Source organism: Eretmochelys imbricata, chromosome 6 (genome assembly GCF_965152235.1).
Source record: "Eretmochelys imbricata isolate rEreImb1 chromosome 6, rEreImb1.hap1, whole genome shotgun sequence".
Taxonomy (NCBI): Eukaryota; Metazoa; Chordata; order Testudines; family Cheloniidae; genus Eretmochelys; species Eretmochelys imbricata.
The window spans coordinates 7,717,349-7,734,645 of NC_135577.1; the positions used below are offsets into that span (position 1 = coordinate 7,717,349).

A 17,297-nucleotide genomic window follows, 5' to 3' on the forward strand; every position below is an offset into this window, starting at 1 on the left:
TTTTTTACTTGTGATTTGTGTCAAGCTCTACTTGGATTGAAATTAAAATTCAAGTAAAAATGCACAAAAGCAGCATTTTAATTTGTTATTAGTTAAATCAAACTACCTTAAATGTACTGGATACATAGGAAAAAATATCTAAGTATATCAAACCCTGGGCTTTTGAATGTAAAATTACCTGATTTATTAAACAAAGGCAGTATTATCTCTAATTAGGAATTGAATTGATGTTTCTGGTCACCGCAGCCTTTAACATTTTAGAACCAGTAGATCTCATCCTCTCAAACCATTTTTATTCAAAGATTGGAAGAAGAAGAAGAAGAGAAAGACAAGCTTTTCCAACTTCCTATCGGTCTTTCAACTTTAAATAAACTACTCATTGAAGTGAACTAACATGGCTCATGTAGTCGCGGTGGAGAGCTCTCCCCCAGCGCTCTAAAAACACCACCTCCACGTGGGGCGCGGCTCCCTGCGCTGCTGTACTGTTTACACTGTAGCTTTACAGCGCTGAACCTTGCTGCGCTCAGGGGGTGTTTTTTCACGTGTGTTTGAGACCCCTGAACTAGGGTAATATTGGATTCTCTGTACCTTGAAGTCTTTTAAACAGTGCTGCAAAGTGTCATAATGAAGAAAATCCATCCTTAGCGCAGTGGTTCCCAACCTTTTCTGTGCCGCGGCTCACCTCGAGCTCCCAGGGCTCTTCCCCCTTCCCCTGGCCAGCAGCCGGGAGGGAAGAGGAGATGCAGAAGAGGTGATCCATTGTTCACACAGGAAAGGAGGGGGGCAGAAAGGGAGATTGAGCTTTGATTGGTTGCTCCACCCCAGGAGGAGGTAGGGCAGTGAGGCAGATGACCAATCAAAATGTGGCTTTCTTCATCTTGCTCTCACATGTACCTTTTCTAAAAATTCTGCGGCACACCTGTTCGGGCCTGATGGCACACTAGCTGGGAAACACTGCCGGAGTGTATGAAAAGCTAAGGAGCAGTACAGAGGAGTTGAGGAACTGATTAGGGGACTGGAACACTTGACTTATGAGGAGAGGCTGAGGGAGCTGGGATTGTTTAGTCTGCAGAAGAGAACAATGAGGGGGGATTTGATAGCTGCTTTCAACTACCTGAAAGGGGGTTCCAAAGAGGATGGCTCTAGACTGTTCTCAGTGGTAGCAGACGACAGAACGAGGAGAAATGGTCTCAAGTTGCAGTGGGGGAGGTTTAGGTTGGTTATTAGGAAAAACTTTTTCACTAGGAGGGTGGTGAAACACTGGAATGCGTTACCTAGGGAGGTGGTGGAATCTCCTTCCTTAGAAGTTTTTAAGGTCAGGCTTGACAAAACCCTGGCTGGGATGATTTAGTTGGGGATTGGTCCTGCTTTGAGCAGGGGGTTGGACTAGATGACCTCCTGAGGTCCCTTCCAACCCTGATATTCTATGATTCTATGATTCTAACTGCCAAAAAGGGTCTGTAAATCCATGACAAAAATCTCTCCCGCTGCAGCTTCCCCTCAGCCCTGCTGGTCATTCCCTCTTCCTGCCGTGTGCCCACACTCCCCCTGCGGGGTGCTGTTGTGATAACGGGGCCTACACAGCTACCCTAATATGAGTTTGACTCTAAGCTAAAGAACCAGACAGAGAAACTCTATTAGTCCAAACTAGGGCTGTCAAACAATTAAAATAATTAATTGTGATTAATCATGATATTAAAAATAGTCGCAATTAATCACAGTTTTAATGGCATTGTTAAAGAATAATAGAATACCGTTTATTTAAATCTTCTTGGATGTTGGAGGGAAGTGTGTGTGTGTGAGAGAGGGACGGTGTGTGTTGGTGGAGTGTGTGTTGGGGGAACGTGTGGTGGGGATTGTGTGTGAGAGAGGGACTGTGTGTGTGTTGGGGGACTGCGTGAGACAGTGTGTGTGTTGGGGGAGTGAGGGTGTCAGCGTACGGTCTCTGTGAGCAGAGCACTCACCAGCCTGAACGCTTGTTCAGACAGCAGCACCCATCCCTGACCCAGAGGCAGCTGCCGAGACAGGCTCCCCCTGTTCCCCGACCACAGCTCAGAGGCGACCAGGTGCACGGGAGGGGGACACCCTGACATCAGCACCCTCCCCCGCGCTCTGTGCAGCAGACAGGAGGCAGACTCCCAGTCCGGAGCAGCTGGGGCAGCTCCATGGGGGACAGAGGGGAGGCAGCAGGAGCAACAGTGGAGCAGAGTGATGGGAGGAAGAGAACAGTGAACCCCCCCCACAAAAATAACAGAAAGAAGAGCAGGGGGAGGAACAGATGGAGGCTCCTGCACAGTGGCACCGGAACAGGGGGGGCCAGGTGGCCATGGCCCCATCACTTGCAAAAGTCAGAGGGCTGTGCCCTGGCAATATTTCCTGGACATAAGGGCAAGTGATGGGGAGGAATGCATGGAGAGGAGCGAGTTGGGGATGGGGTTTTGGGGGGAAGAGGTGATGTGGGGGCAGGGCCCCAGGGGAACCCACACCTCCAGAAGAGGAAGGAGAGGCGGGCGGAGGCTGATGCAGCTGGGATCCTAGTTTTCCCACTGCCAGATCCCGCTGTCTAATGTGAAGAAAGGTGCCATCTACACTAACCTGGGGGAGTTCACCCAAACAGGCCTCCCTTCCCACCATCAAGAAACTAGATCTGGATTTCCAGAGCAGACAGCAGCCGAGCAGAAGGCAAATAGATTGCCAGGAATGGGACACGCTTACTTCAGTACCAGATAGAAACAGATCTGAGAAGCCCTTTGACAACGACCAGTGTTTCGTGTGTGTGTGTGTGTGTGTGTGTGTGTGTGTGTGTGTCGGGGGATGGGGCAGGGGAATCACAGAATATCTACAACATCTCTCTCTTGCACACACAAAGGCTTCCAACAAAGCTCCCCTCCCAACCTCTCCCTCATGCATGGTCCCATCCCCCATCACACCCCTCTAAAACACAAGCACTCCCCATCCCACCAGCCATCCTTGTGTCCTCGTCCCCCCATCAAGAACAAATGTTCTTCATTCCCCCAATCCCCTCCCCTACACATCCCTTAAACACACACATGCCCCTTCCATTCACACCCCATGTGCTCCCTGCCCTCTGCCTGCCTTCACACAAAGGATCCCCTCCCCCTCACAAACATCTTCCCCTCCCCCTTCATCTCCGTCAACACACATGCTCCCCTCTCACTTCTACCGTCCTTTTACCCCCCTGCCCGCCCCACTGCTGGCATTGCCTCCCCCTGCTGTGTTCTGCCTCCCCCTGTTGTAGCCCCATTCGCTCCCCCTGCTCAGCACTCACCCCCAGTCCAGCCTAAAAGAAATGTGGAGGAAGAACTTAACTGGGCTAAGACATGAATACATGGAAAATCCAGGCGTTAGCCGTGTCTGTACGAAGACAGGAATAGCAGTGTCGGAAAAAATACGGATCATCTGGATAATGCCTCCTCCTCTCCCCTCCCTCACACACATGTCGTCCCCCCTCTTCCCTCCCCCTCAGGCCTTGCTGCTTCCATCTATTCTGCAGGCCCTGGCTGGGCATTTCCAGACCCTACCGTCTTTTGCTTGTGCTCAGGGCGACCTGGACTGTGGATGGGCTGGGGTTAGCCATGGTTACACTCAAACCACTCGAGGGGCACAGCTGCCGTGGTGCAGCTACAGGACTATAGCACCTCAGTGCAGCCACCCACGACAGGCGTTCTCCCCCTGGAGTTAACCCACCTACCCGAGAGGCGGTATGTAGGGCGACAGAAGAATTCTCCCATCAGCCTAGCGCTGTCCACACCAGGGGTTAGGCTGGTTTGACTACGTCACGCAGGGGTGTGGATTTTTCATGCTCCTCAGCCAGGGGGCGGAGAGGAGCAAGCAGTGCGATGGGGCCTCAGGGGAAGTGGCAGAGGGAGGGCAGGACCTCGGGAAGAAGGGAAGGAGCAGGGGGCAGGACATTGTTTGGGTGCTGGTGCCCCCCCCCCGTCTAGGGAGCTTCTCACGCTCCTGCCCTGAGCTACATAACAGGCTCGACTTAACTTTTTAGAAGAGAACTGGCCGACCACTTGGATTTGGGATCATTTCTACATCCTGGTACTATAGTTTACTCTAAATTACTGCTATGTCCCCTCAGCCTTAACTCCACAGTAAGGTTTTTGTCTGGGAATTGCCCTGCTTTAATTAAAAATCTCATATATGGTCACTAAACCAAAAACCTAAAGTGAATGTGACCATGTGATGTTCCTAATGATTTGAAAATTGGTCGTTCTGACCCATGCAGATGTGGCCCTTACAAATCACTGGATGCTTTTGTACTAATTGCATGTAGTGATTGTGCTTGTTTCAAGAAAAAAGCTGTGAACAACAGGCCCGTCTCTATATCGCATTCGTTAAACTACAAAAGGCCTTCAACACGGTTGGCAGGAACGGCATCTATAAGATCCTGTTGAAAATTGGCTGTGCAGAAATGGGGCTCTCCCTATTCAAAGAGTTCCACTTGGGAATGAAGGCAACTATCCAGTTTGAAAATGAAACATCATCCGAGTTTACTGTTGATACTGGCATGAAGCAGGCTGCAACTTAGCACCCACTGGCTTTGGCATCTTCTTCTCGAGTCTTCTTAAGTACGACTTGGAAATGATCCATCTGGTGTACTAACTGACTCAAGGATGGACGGCAGCTTGTTTAAAATCAGATGATGACAGAGCAGAAGGCATGTCACCCAGCTTACTATTCAGGATCTGCTTTTTGCAGATGACACTGCACTCGTCTCTAATTCACCTGATGAATTGCAGAACATGATGAACAAGTTTTCTATGTAACTGACACTCCGGACAAGAGGTGCAGTACCGCCAGACATCTTCATGTACTCTTGACCAGAAGAACCTCTGCAGGATCCGTGCTTGGGTTTTCTCTACCCCTAGGTGTCCTCCAAACAGGTGACTGTGGGCGAGACTGAACATGGTTTTTTGATGTTTTCGTGGCGCCAGAAGTTGTTGTATCTCTTGCTCCTGCATTTTCACCACGCGGTACAGGAGATCTTTCTTCACTATAAAGTAAGGTCCGGGACCCTGGACCTTCTCATCAACAGGTATCCCATCGATCTCAGCCACCTCTTTCCTGGTGTTATCATATCTGGGGTCCTCCTCCTGGTCCCGCCCAAAAGTCTCTCTCCCGGGACTAACCTGCCCAAGCTCCCAGGGGCCGGCTTCTGCTTCTTCCAATAGCTCGCCGCCGTCATGGCTGGGCGCAGCTTCTGGCTCACCTTCTGTGGTGGAAGTTTCTCTGTTGGCTGCTCGCGTCCATCTGCCGAATAGGTAGGTCTTCTGGCCCTGGGTCAGGATCCGGGTTCCCAAGGCCTTCGCAGCCTTCCTCTCTTTTTTTGTCTTCCGGGTCTTTCGGGGGGCTGAGAACAGATCCTGAGAAATCTCAGCGAACATCGGAGTTTGACATTCCCCCAGTGACGAGTTGCTGTCCTCAGGATCCCCACCTCCCTCCAGCCTCTCCGGGGGGAGTAAATTATCAAACCCTGGATAGTCCCTCCCTATGACTACAGGATATGGGAGTTTAGGAACTACGCCCACGGTCACCTCAATGGGATTTCCCTGAACCTCTATCTCCACCGGGATGGTGGGGTAATGGCTCACGGCCCCATGCACGCACGTCACTGCTACGCGTTTGGCTTGTAGCAGCTGACTATTTTTTACCAGCTTACCCGATATGAGGGTGATAGCATTCCCAGAGTCCACAAGAGCTGTAGTCTCTGCTCCATTTATCCTCACCGGCCTGGTATAATTATGCGGAGCTAATGCTACCCCCTCGAGGTGGATAAGGGAGCATGGGACCTCCCAATCCCCCAAGTTACATTGCATAGGCTCCTCAGTGCTGGGACACTTTGCTGCTTTGTGTCCCCACTCTCCACATGCATAACATCTATAATTGCTTTTAATCACTCCCCTATCCCGGGGGTTAGGGGGTTTAGTCCCAGGGTTCCCCCCACTCAGGCCAATCCCTTCCTTCTGGGGTCCCCGCTGGTTCTCGGGCCCCCTGCTTCTTCCACCTAGGACTCCCCGGGGGTTTGGCTGCCCAAACTTCCAGGGTTGGGGTCGGGTGCTTGGTTTGAAAGGGGCCTTCCTTGGGTAGTCGGGTCAGTTCCCTGGCTGTCATCCGTCTTTCTACCAGTGTGATCATCTCATCGTACGTGGACGGATCATTCTGGCCTACCCATTTGCGGAGATCTGGCGGCAGTCCCCGCATGTAATGGTCTATGACCAGGTTCTCCAAAATCTCCTCCAGCCTGCACACCTTGGGCTGTAACCACTTCCGCACGAGGTGTATGAGGTCGAATAGCTGGGACCTTGGGGTTTTGTTCTCCTGGTTTTTCCACTCATGGAACCTCTGGGCCCTTACCGCTGCCGTTACCCCTGATCGTGCTAGGATCTCTGCCTTCAGACGGGTATAGTCAGTGGCATCTGTGGCAGGAAAGTCAAAGAAGGCCTTCTGGGCCTCTCCACACAAAAAAGGGGCAAGAATGCTGGCCCACTGCTCCTGGGGCCATGCCTCACGCTGAGCAGTCCTTTCGAATGAGAGGAGATATGCCTCTACGTCATCTTCTGATGTCATCTTTGGCAGACAACCAGTGGCCCTCAGGGTTCGCGTCCCATCGGACCCCTGGGCCTGGGTGGTGAGGATCTTCAGCTGGTCCACCACCTCTCTCAAGAGGGCACGATCTTGGGTCACCTGGCTCATCAATAATTGATTGGTTTCCTGCTGTAGCCGCATAGACTCCTGTCGTGCCATTGCCTGAACCCGGGTGGCCTCCTGCTGGGCTGCCGTGGCTTGTACCAGAGCTCTTACCACCTCCTCCATTGTGGTACAAAGCAAACAAACAAACCAAAACAAAAAAAAAAATCCAAAACCCCAGTGCACTTCTTTTTTAAAAAAAACTTCTTTCTTCTGCCACGCTGTGAACGAAGTCCCACTCCTGACGCCAGTTGTGACAAAGCTCTGTCCTTGCCTCCGTGGGTCCCGCCTTTCCTGGTGGATTTTGCTAGCCTCAGAGGCTCACTGTAACCCTGCACGTAACCCTTCTCTCTCTAGAGACAAGGGTCACAGTCTACTGAGCCATTTTCATCATAAGCCAGCGAGGGAGGTGAGGAGAATTTATCTTTCCTTGCACAGTCTCTGTTGTCTCCCAGTCTCAGTGATCAATCAGGGGGCAAAGGTGGGGGGGAGGAGCCCGGGCCCACCCTCTACTCCGGGCTTCAGCCCAGGGACCCTAATAGTATCAGCTATGGTAGCTGACCTTTTAGAAACATGACATGTACAATTCCCTGGGCTACTTCCCCGACAGCAGCCCTCACTTCCTCAAGCTCCACTTCACCCTTACCTCAGGGCCTCCTTCCTTGTGCCTGGTATGGTATGTACTACTCAGTCTCTCCAACAGCACAACTTCCTCCCACAGCTCCTGACATGCACACCCACCTGACTAACTGGGAGGCTTTTGACAAGTTTCAGCCAGCCCCTGATTGGCTTCAGGTGTCCCAATCAACCTAGCCTACTCCCTGCCTTCTGGATAGTTCTTAATTGGCCGCAGGTGTCTTAATTGACCTGGAGCAGCTGCCATTTCACTTATCCTGGTACCAGGGATTTCTTTACCCTGGAGTTAATATATCTATCTCCCACTACTTTTCTATAGCCATCTGGCCTTGCCCTGTCACAGTACCAACATCCCACCAAAAGCTATGTCAGTAATGAAGCTCTGGATAACGTGGATCCCTTCTGCTATCTTACCAACTCACATAACCTTGATAGGAGACTTGTTGCTGTCATTGGCAAAGCTTCTGTCACCTTCGTGATACCTGTCACGTGTTTGGAACAACAAGCTGCTAAACCCAGAGGCACCGACTTTCTAATGTGCCGGGGGGGGTGCTCGACCCCGCTCCGACCCAGGCTCCACCCCACTCCACCCCTTCCCCCAAGGTCCCAGCCAGGTCCTGCCTCTTCCTCCCCCCACTCCACCCTCACCCTGCCTCTTCTTGCCCCCACCCCACCTCTTCCCGCCCTCTCCCACAAGCTCACACCACTTTCACTCATCCCCCTTCCCCTGCCAGCGCCTCCTCCCTGCTGCCGAACAGCTGATCACCAGCACGCAGGAGGTGCTGGGGGGCGGGGGAGGTGCTGATCAGCAGAGCTGCCAGCAGGTAGGAGGTGGCTGGGGCGAAGGGGAAGAGCTGATTAGGGTGGGGGGCTGACAGTGGATGCTGAGCACCCACCATTTTGTTTCTGGGGGTGCTCCAGCCCTGGAGCACCTACACATTCAACGCCTGTGGCTAACCCTGAACACACAGGGGTCTGTTTATCAGCCTTGTGTCCTTCGTACCCTCCTTTACGGCTGTGAAAGCTGGGTCACATCCTCCAAGCAGGAGAGGAGATTGAACAGTTCCCACCTCCGCTGTCTTAGAAAAATCCCTGGAGTCACTTGAGACCAAGGGATCATCAATAACGAGATCCTTGAGAGAACCAGCCTATAATCTATGCAGACTATGCTGGATGCTCGCAGGCTTCACTGTCTGGGACACATGACGCGCGTGCCCCAAGATCGTCTGCCGAAGGCCATGCTCTGTGGCCAACTTAAGAACTGCCCGTGATGCAAAGAAAGGTCAATGCTCCAATCCAGTGACAAGGGACAAACAAGCTCTCAAGAAATAAAACAAAACCACCTCCTCCTCCTCCTTCAAATCCCTCCTCAAAACTCTCCTTTGCTGCAATGCCTAAAAACCCACGTTTGTACAGTGCGTAGCACAAGGGAGTGCTGGTCCATGACTGGGGCGCCTAGCTACTACCATAATACATCTAATATGATTCTTCCCAGAGGGACCTAGGGTTGTGAGGCAGCTCCTTACCACCTGCCCTTAGTGTGAGGAAGCTTTTTCTATGCCTGTAGCGGATCAGATCCCCAGCTTGGCCAGGGGTAACACAAGCACTCCCCTCACGGCCTCACAGGCCCCGCTGTCAATCTACAGGTTAGCAATAGGCACATTCCAACCCTTGATCCCTTGAGTGTCTCCCTAGCATGTCCAGTCTCTGATCACTGGACACTCTCAGTATGCACAGATCTGCTGCTTCCAAAGAAATAGTGAACCCCAGCTATCAATTACACCTCAGATCACCGCTCTCCTCACCTCACAGCACTTAGAGATGTTCAGAGTGAGATCCACTATCAGTTCATTTACCAAAGCCCAGAGATTCAAGTCGTACCAAGTAGAAGTATTGGCAACAAATGCTTACATATCAAATAAAATCATCACATGCATTCTAGAATCTAGACTTAATTAACAAGCTGCTCTCATGTCTAATAAAGAATTGCTCGCCCCAAATCATTCCAATGCTTTTCAGCCAGGCAATCTGTGACCTTATTTCATGAGACAAACATGCTGTCACTTTATTCCTTGGTAAAGGACCCAGGGTGTCCCTGGTCACCCCTAGGTCTATCCGAACAATCCTATGGCTTTATGCATAAACAGGACACCCCCCTCCTGACGGGTTCTTCCTGTAGATTTCCTGTCTTGTAGATTTTAAAATTTTTCATCAGGAATTGGCTCAGAATGCTAACAGGCACACAGAGTGAGGTATACAACGCAACATACACAAATAATCAGACAGAGAGATAGGTGTAAGAAGCTTACAAGAAGTGGAAGATTGGACAAATGACCAGGGATGAGGATAAAAATATTGCTCGGCTTGCAGGAGTGAAATCAGGAAGGCCAAATCACACCTGGAGTGGCAGCTAGCAAGAGATGTTAAGAGGAACAAGAAGGGTTTCTTCAGGTATGTTAGCAACAAAAAGAAAGCCAAGGAAAGTGTGGGCCCCTTACTGAATGAGGGAGGCAACCTAGTGACAGAGGATGTGGAAAAAGCTAATGTACTCAATGCTTTTTTTGCCTCTGTCTTCACGAACAAGGTCAGCTCCCAGACTACTGCACTGGGCAGCACAGCATGGGGAGGAGGTGACCAGCCCTCTGTGGAGAAAGAAGTGGTTCGGGACTATTTAGAAAAGCTGGACGAGCACAAGTCCATGGCGCCGGATGTGTTGCATCCGAGAGTGCTAAAGGAGTTGGCGGATGTGATTGCAGAGCCATTGGCCATTATCATTGAAAACTCATGGTGATCGGGGGAGGTTCCAGATGACTGGAAAAAGGCTAATGTAATGCCCATCTTTAAAAAAAGGAAGAAGGAGAATTCTGGGAACTACAGGCCAGTCAGCCTCACCTCAGTCCCTGGAAAAATCATGGAGCAGGTCCTCAAGGAATCAATTCTGAAGTACTTAGAGGAGAGGAAAGTGATCAGGAACAGTCAGCATGGATTCACCAAGGGTGAGTCATGCCTGACTAATCTAATTGCCTTCTATGAGGAGATAACTGGTTCTTTGGATGAGGGGAAAACAGTGGACGTGTTGTTCCTTGACTTTAGCAAAGCTTTTGACACTGTCTCCCACAGTATTCTTGCCAGCAAGTTCAAGAAGTATGGGCTGGATGAATGGACTATAAGGTGGATAGAAAGTTGGCTAGATTGTTGGGCTCAACGGGTAATAATCAATGGCTCCATGTCTAGTTGGCAGCCGGTATCAAGTGGAGTCCCCCAGGGGTCAGTCCTGGGCCGGTTTTGTTCAATATCTTCATTAATGATCTGGAGGAGGGTGTGGATTGCACCCTCAGCAAGTTTGCAGATGACACAAAACTGGGAGGAGTGGTAGATATGCTGGAGGGTAGGGATAGGATACAGAGGGACCGAGACAAATTGGAGGATTGGGCCAAAGGAAATCTGATGAGGTTCAACAAGGACAAGTGCAGAGTCCTGCACTTAGGACGGAAGAATCCAAAGCACCGCTGCAGACTAGGGACCGAATGGATAGGCAGCAGTTCTGCAGAAAAGGACCTAGGGGTGACAGTGGACAAGAAGCTGGATATGAGTCAGCAGTGTGCCCTTGTTGCCAAGAAGGCCAATGGCATTTTGGGATGTATAAGTAGGGGCATTGCCAGCAGATCGAGGGACGTGATCGTTCCCCTCTATTCGACATTGGTGAGGCCTCATCTGGAGTACTGTGTCCAGTTTTGGGCCCCACACTACAAGAAGGATGTGGTAAAATTGGAAAGAGTCCAGCGGCGTGCAACAAAAATGATTAGGGGACTGGAACACATGAGTTATGAGGAGAGGCTGAGGGAACTGGGATTGTTTAGTCTGCAGAAGAGAAGAATGAGGGGGGATTTGATAGCTGCTTTCAACTACCTGAAAGGGGGTTCCAAGGAGGATGAACCTAGACTGTTCTCAGTGGTAGCAGATGACAGAACAAGGAGTAATGGTCTCAAGTTGCAGTGGGGGAGGTTTAGGTTGGATATTAGGAAAAACTTTTTCACTAGGAGGGTGGTGAAACACTGGAATGCGTTACCTAGGGAGGTGGTGGAATCTCCTTCCTTAGAAGTTTTTAAGGTCAGGCTTGACAAAGCCCTGGCTGGGATGATTTGATTGGGGATTGGTCCTGCTTTGAGCAGGGGGTTGGACTAGATGACCTCCTGAGGTCCCTTCCAACCCTGATATTCTATGATTCTATGATTCTATGTGTCTGTTACCTTTTATCTGGGAGGTACAGTGCTGAAGATTGTTACCTCTGGCTACTTGCCTGAATCCCAAATCCTTAAGAACATAATTTTCAGTATAGATACATAACTCCCTAAATATTCTCTGTACATATATTTTGCAGTGATCATGATGGCTAATGGACTACGGGCTCTCAGGAGAGACCTCACATGCCACCCTTTGGTATTATGCAGAGATCTGATCCAGAGGATCCCTGTAAAACCCTTTGCGCCCCCGTGCCCTCTGCCGTTTGGCACCAAAAGGTCCCTGGGTCACAGCTCACCCCCTACATTGATGCATATGAGTCAGCTCAGACCCTCTTGCCTTTACAGTGTATCTGCCACTACCTTTTCCTTGCCCTTAATATGGACTATTTCTGTATCATATTCTTGAAGCTCTCTACTGCAACGTAGCAGTCTGGAGTTGGTACCTTTTGCTCTGGAGAGTGGTCCATTAGAACCCTGAATTTCTGGCTGAACAGGGAAGGCCTTAGCTTCCGGACTGCCCGAACAATCACATAACAGTCTTTTTCTATGACAGAGTAATTTTATTCACTGGGTGTCAGTTTTTCATTTAAAAAAGCAACAGGATGTTTCTTATTGCTTTCAACAGCTTGCATTAGCAAGGCCTCTAGACCTGTGTTACCGGCATCAGGGAACAGTGCATGCATCGGATGAAGTGGGTTTTAGCCCAGGAAAGTTTATCCCCAAATAAATTTGTTCGTCTCTAAGGTGCCACAAGTACTCCTCGTTCTTCATACTTAGGGTGCAGTTTCTTCATGTGTTCAAGGGATGTGAGTAAGAAACACCATTTTGGGCCATCCCTTGGGGCTGGGGTCTGATAATTAGGGTCACTGGGAGGTTCTGACCCACAGCCTGTCTCCAGACCCTGGTATCAGCGCTACTTTCAGCCCAATCCCAACCCTACATGCAACTTTGACCACCGCGCCACACATGACCATTTATCTTGGCCTGTTTAATGAGCTCTTGGTCTACCTCCAGGAGGTCAGAGCTGATAACATTAACTAGCACCCCCTCTGGTACCACTGAAGTCTCTGACTCGAGGGTAGGTACGTTAACCTGGACGGATCAGGGATTGGATTTGGATTTGCCATACTTAGGGCATTGTTTCTTCATGTGTTCAAGGGATGTGTATATGAAACACTATTTTAGGCCGTCCCTTTGGCCTGGGGTCTGATAATTAGTGTGACCAGGAGATGACTGGTACTGGGCTGCTGGGTGCTTAGTCCCCTCCTCCTCCTTCCAAGGAACAAACTGGGGGACGCCTTTCCATGCCAGGCTTTTGCCCTTCCCTTTCGCACCAGCGCACTACAAATGGTCTCTCTTCCATGTATCAGTCAGTGGCATTAGCTGCTTTTCCACAGTTTGTTGGACAAGTCCAGGAGTGGACTTATCTAGTTTGTTGAGGTTTCTAAACTTTAGGTGAGATGCCTCTGCAATAATTTGAAACCTTTTAAACACAGGTCCCTTAGACCAGGTGTCTCTGTCTACCAGAAGCAAAGGACCACACCATCTCCTCTTAGGCAGCCTGGTTTGCTGCCTGCAAATAGTGAGAGATGAAGGCCTTTTTGGAAGAGGGCAATTCTTTCTGAGATTCTATGCTTGTCTCACGACAAAGGTTCAGTTATAAAAATCATTGCAAAAAATGCAACACATTAATCCTAGAAACAGGATGAGGTCACCTGAACAAGTAGGGCAGGACGAAGGAGACATGGGGATGGGGTGAGGAGTGAGGGGAAAATTGCATCTCTCGATATTGAAATGAGAGTTCTCCCACTATTCCGTCCTAATTTTCCAACCCTCCTTTGGATGCTATGTTGAACATCGTACATAATGCAAGACAAAAATACAAGTTAATCACATAATTATTGAGGACACTGCAACTCCTGAATCCCCTCCTCCCCTGCTGCATCCCTGGGCAATGGGAGCTGTGGAGTCGGTACTCAGGACAGGGGCAGAGTGCAGAGACTCCCTGTCTCCCACCCCCAGGGATTGCAAGGACGTGCCAGCGGCTTCTGGGAGCAGCAAGGAGCCAGGGCAGGTAGGCAGCCTGCCTTAGCCCCACTGCGCCGCAGGAATTTTAGCACTCCGGGAGATAGAACCTGATTCCAGGAGACCCAGCAGCCCCTACTAGAGCCACCAGGCTCTTCCCTGTCCTACCATAGTGATGCCCTTTCCCCCTGCCATCCCTCTATCTCCTCCTCCCCGTCCCTCTGTAAACATTGAAAGCATTAAAATCCAACAGGTGCATCTTTCTTCACCCCTCCCCAGCCTGCAGGTGCACTGTGGGATGGGGCTGCTGGAGGGGCCTGGTTTCTGGCAGGGCAGGGGAAGCACAGCGGGTGAAGGTTCGTTCAGCGACGCTGACAATGTGTTTAGCACCAGGGTGTCAGCTCCCACCAGTCTCACTGCAGCCCAGGGCTTCTCCAGCTGGGAGTGACAACGACCCGCAGTCCTGCCACGGTGATCAGTGGGAGCAGGGTCCCGGCTGGCTGCTCTGGGGAAGGGTCAATGGGATGGTTACAAGGGAGATCCCCTCTGCTGGGGTGACGAATTGGGACAGAGAGACAGGAAGGTAGATAGGGGAGGCAGCCTGGGGCTGGAGGCAGTGAGCAGGGCCCCAGTGTGTACCCGGCCCCTCCTAATTCTGCCTTCGCATCCCCCCGCTAATGACACAATCCCAGCCCAGGCCCAGATACGTACCCGTAACAGCCTAAACACCATCTACAAGGAAAAAGAAGGGAGACAGGACACAGTTATGCGCACAGTAACAACACAGTAGCCTCCGTATCACCCCCTGGCTCTAATCATTCCTCTTCCCTTTCCCTCTGTCCCCTATCTTCCCTGTATTCCCTCTTCTACATGCCCTTTCCCCCTCCCATCCCTCTATCTGCTTCCCCCCGTCCCTCTGTAAACATTGAAAGCATTAAAATCCAACAGGTGCATCTCTCTTCACCCCTCCCCAGCCTGCAGGTGCACTGTGGGATGGGGCTGTGGAGAGGCCTGGTTTCTGGCAGGGCAGGGGAAGCACAGCGGGTGAAGGTTCGTTCAGCGACGCTGACAATGTGTTCAGGACCAGGGTGTCAGCTCCCACCAGTCTCACTGCAGCCCAGGGCTTCTCCAGCTGGGAGTGACAATGACCCGCAGTCCTGCCACGGTGATCAGTGCGAGCGGGGTCCCAGCTGGCTGCTCTGGGGAAGGGTCAATGGGATGGTTATAGGGGAGATTCCCTCTGCTGGGGTGATGAATTGGGTCAGAGAGACAGGAAGGTAGATAGGGGAGGCAGCCTGGGGCTGGAGGCAGTGAGCAGGGCCCCAGTGTGTACCCGGCCCCTCCTAATTCTGCCTTCGCATCCCCCCACTAATGACACAATCCCAGCCCAGGCCCAGATACGTACACGGAACTTCCTCCACGCCTCCTACAAGGAAAAAGAAGGGAGACAGGACACAGTTATGCGCACAGTAACAACACAGTAGCCTCCGGATCACCCCCTGGCTCTATTCATTGCACCCCTTATCCCCAGCCTCCCCATCGCCCCTCCCTCTATCCGCTCTTCCCCAAATAACTTCCCCGCTCTCTATTGCTCCCCTCCCCGTGCCCCCCACCTGTATTCCCTCCTCCCCCTCCATGCTTCCTCCTCTCCTTCTGTTTCCTCTTCCCTTTCCCTGTGTCCCCTCCCTTCCCTGTATTCCCTCTTCTACCTGCCCTTTTCCCCTCCCATCCCTCTATCTCCTCCTCCCCGTCCCTCTGTAAACATTGAAAGCATTAAAATCCAACAGGTGCATCTCTCTTCACCCCTCCCCAGCCTGCAGGTGCATTGTGGGATGGGGCTGCTGGAGGGGCCTGGTTTCTGGCAGGGCAGGGGAAACACAGTGGGTGAAGGTTCGTTCAGCGACGCTGACAATGTGTTTAGGACCAGGGTGTCAGCTCCCACCAGTCTCACAGCAGCCCAGGGCTTCTCCAGCTGGGGGTGACAACGACCCACAGTCCTGCCACGGTGATCAGTGCGAGCGGGGTCCCAGCTGGCTGCTCTGGGGAAGGGTCAATGGGATGGTTATAGGGGAGATCCCCTCTGCTGGGGTGATGAATTGGGTCAGAGAGACAGGAAGGTAGATAGGGGAGGCAGTCTGGGGCTGGAGGCAGTGAGCAGGGCTCCAGTGTGTACCCGGCCCCTCCTAATTCTGCCTTCGCATCCCCCCACTAATGACACAATCCCAGCCCAGGCCCAGATACGTACACGGAACTTCCTCCACTTCTCCTACAAGGAAAAAGAAGGGAGACAGGACACAGTTATGCGCACAGTAACAACACAGTAGCCTCCGGATCACCCCCTGGCTCTATTCATTGCACCCCTTATCCCCAGCCTCCCCATCGCCCCTCCCTCTATCCGCTCTTCCCCAAATAACTTCCCCGCTCTCTATTGCTCCCCCTCCCCGTGCCCCCCACCTGTATTCCCTCCTCCCGCTCTATGCTTCCTCCTCTTTTCTGTTTCCTCTTCCCTTTCCCTGTGTCCCCTCCCTTCCCTGTATTCCCTCTTCTACCTGCCCTTTTCCCCTCCCATCCCTCTATCTCCTCCTCCCCGTCCCTCTGTAAACATTGAAAGCATTAAAATCCAACAGGTGCATCTCTCTTCACCCCTCCCCAGCCTGCAGGTGCACTGTGGGATGGGGCTGTGGAGAGGCCTGGTTTCTGGCAGGGCAGGGGAAGCACAGCGGGTGAAGGTTCGTTCAGCGACGCTGACAATGTGTTTAGGACCAGGGTGTCAGCTCCCACCAGTCTCACTGCAGCCCAGGGCTTCTCCAGCTGGGGGTGACAATGACCCGCAGTCCTGCCACGGTGATCAGTGCAAGCGGGGTCCCAGCTGGCTGCTCTGGGGAAGGGTCAATGGGATGGTTATAGGGGAGATTCCCTCTGCTGGGGTGATGAATTGGGTCAGAGAGACAGGAAGGTAGATAGGGGAGGCAGCCTGGGGCTGGAGGCAGTGAGCAGGGCCCCAGTTTGTACCCAGCCCCTCCTAATTCTGCCTTCGCATCCCCCCACTAATGACACAATCCCAGCCCAGGCCCAGATACGTACACGGAACTTCCTCCACGCCTCCTACAAGGTAAAAGAAGGGAGACAGGACACAGTTATGCGCACAGTAACAACACAGTAGCCTCCGGATCACCCCCTGGCTCTATTCATTGCACCCCTTATCCCCAGCCTCCCCATCGCCCCTCCCTCTATCCGCTCTTCCCCAAATAACTTCCCCGCTCTCTATTGCTCCCCTCCCCGTGCCCCCCACCTGTATTCCCTCCTCCCCCTCCATGCTTCCTCCTCTCCTTCTGTTTCCTCTTCCCTTTCCCTGTGTCCCCTCCCTTCCCTGTATTCCCTCTTCTACCTGCCCTTTTCCCCTCCCATCCCTCTATCTCCTCCTCCCCGTCCCTCTGTAAACATTGAAAGCATTAAAATCCAACAGGTGCATCTCTCTTCACCCCTCCCCAGCCTGCAGGTGCATTGTGGGATGGGGCTGCTGGAGGGGCCTGGGCTCTGGCAGGGCAGGGGAAGCACAGCGTGTGAAGGTTCGTTCAGCGACGCTGACAATGTGTTTAGGACCAGGGTGTCAGCTCCCACCAGTCTCACTGCAGCCCAGGGCTTCTCCAGCTGGGGGTGACAACGACCCACAGT

At 52.0% G+C, this 17,297-nt stretch overlaps 2 protein-coding genes across 2 annotated transcripts in view; both read right to left on the reverse strand.

Annotated features, from left to right (window-relative positions):
* LOC144267068 (uncharacterized) overlaps positions 1-17,297 on the reverse strand; it is a 620,395-nt gene that overhangs the window by 491,013 nt on the left and 112,085 nt on the right. The window lies entirely within an intron of this gene.
* The window catches only part of LOC144265798 (uncharacterized), a 106,717-nt gene that overhangs the window by 5,574 nt on the left and 83,846 nt on the right, over positions 1-17,297 (reverse strand). The window contains exons 7-10 of the mRNA XM_077818802.1: positions 16,707-16,727; positions 15,868-15,888; positions 15,028-15,048; positions 14,334-14,354 (exon numbers count right to left, since the gene is read on the reverse strand). Coding sequence (XP_077674928.1) covers positions 14,334-14,354; positions 15,028-15,048; positions 15,868-15,888; positions 16,707-16,727 — 84 coding nt within the window. The remainder of the gene's footprint in view (positions 1-14,333; positions 14,355-15,027; positions 15,049-15,867; positions 15,889-16,706; positions 16,728-17,297) is intronic.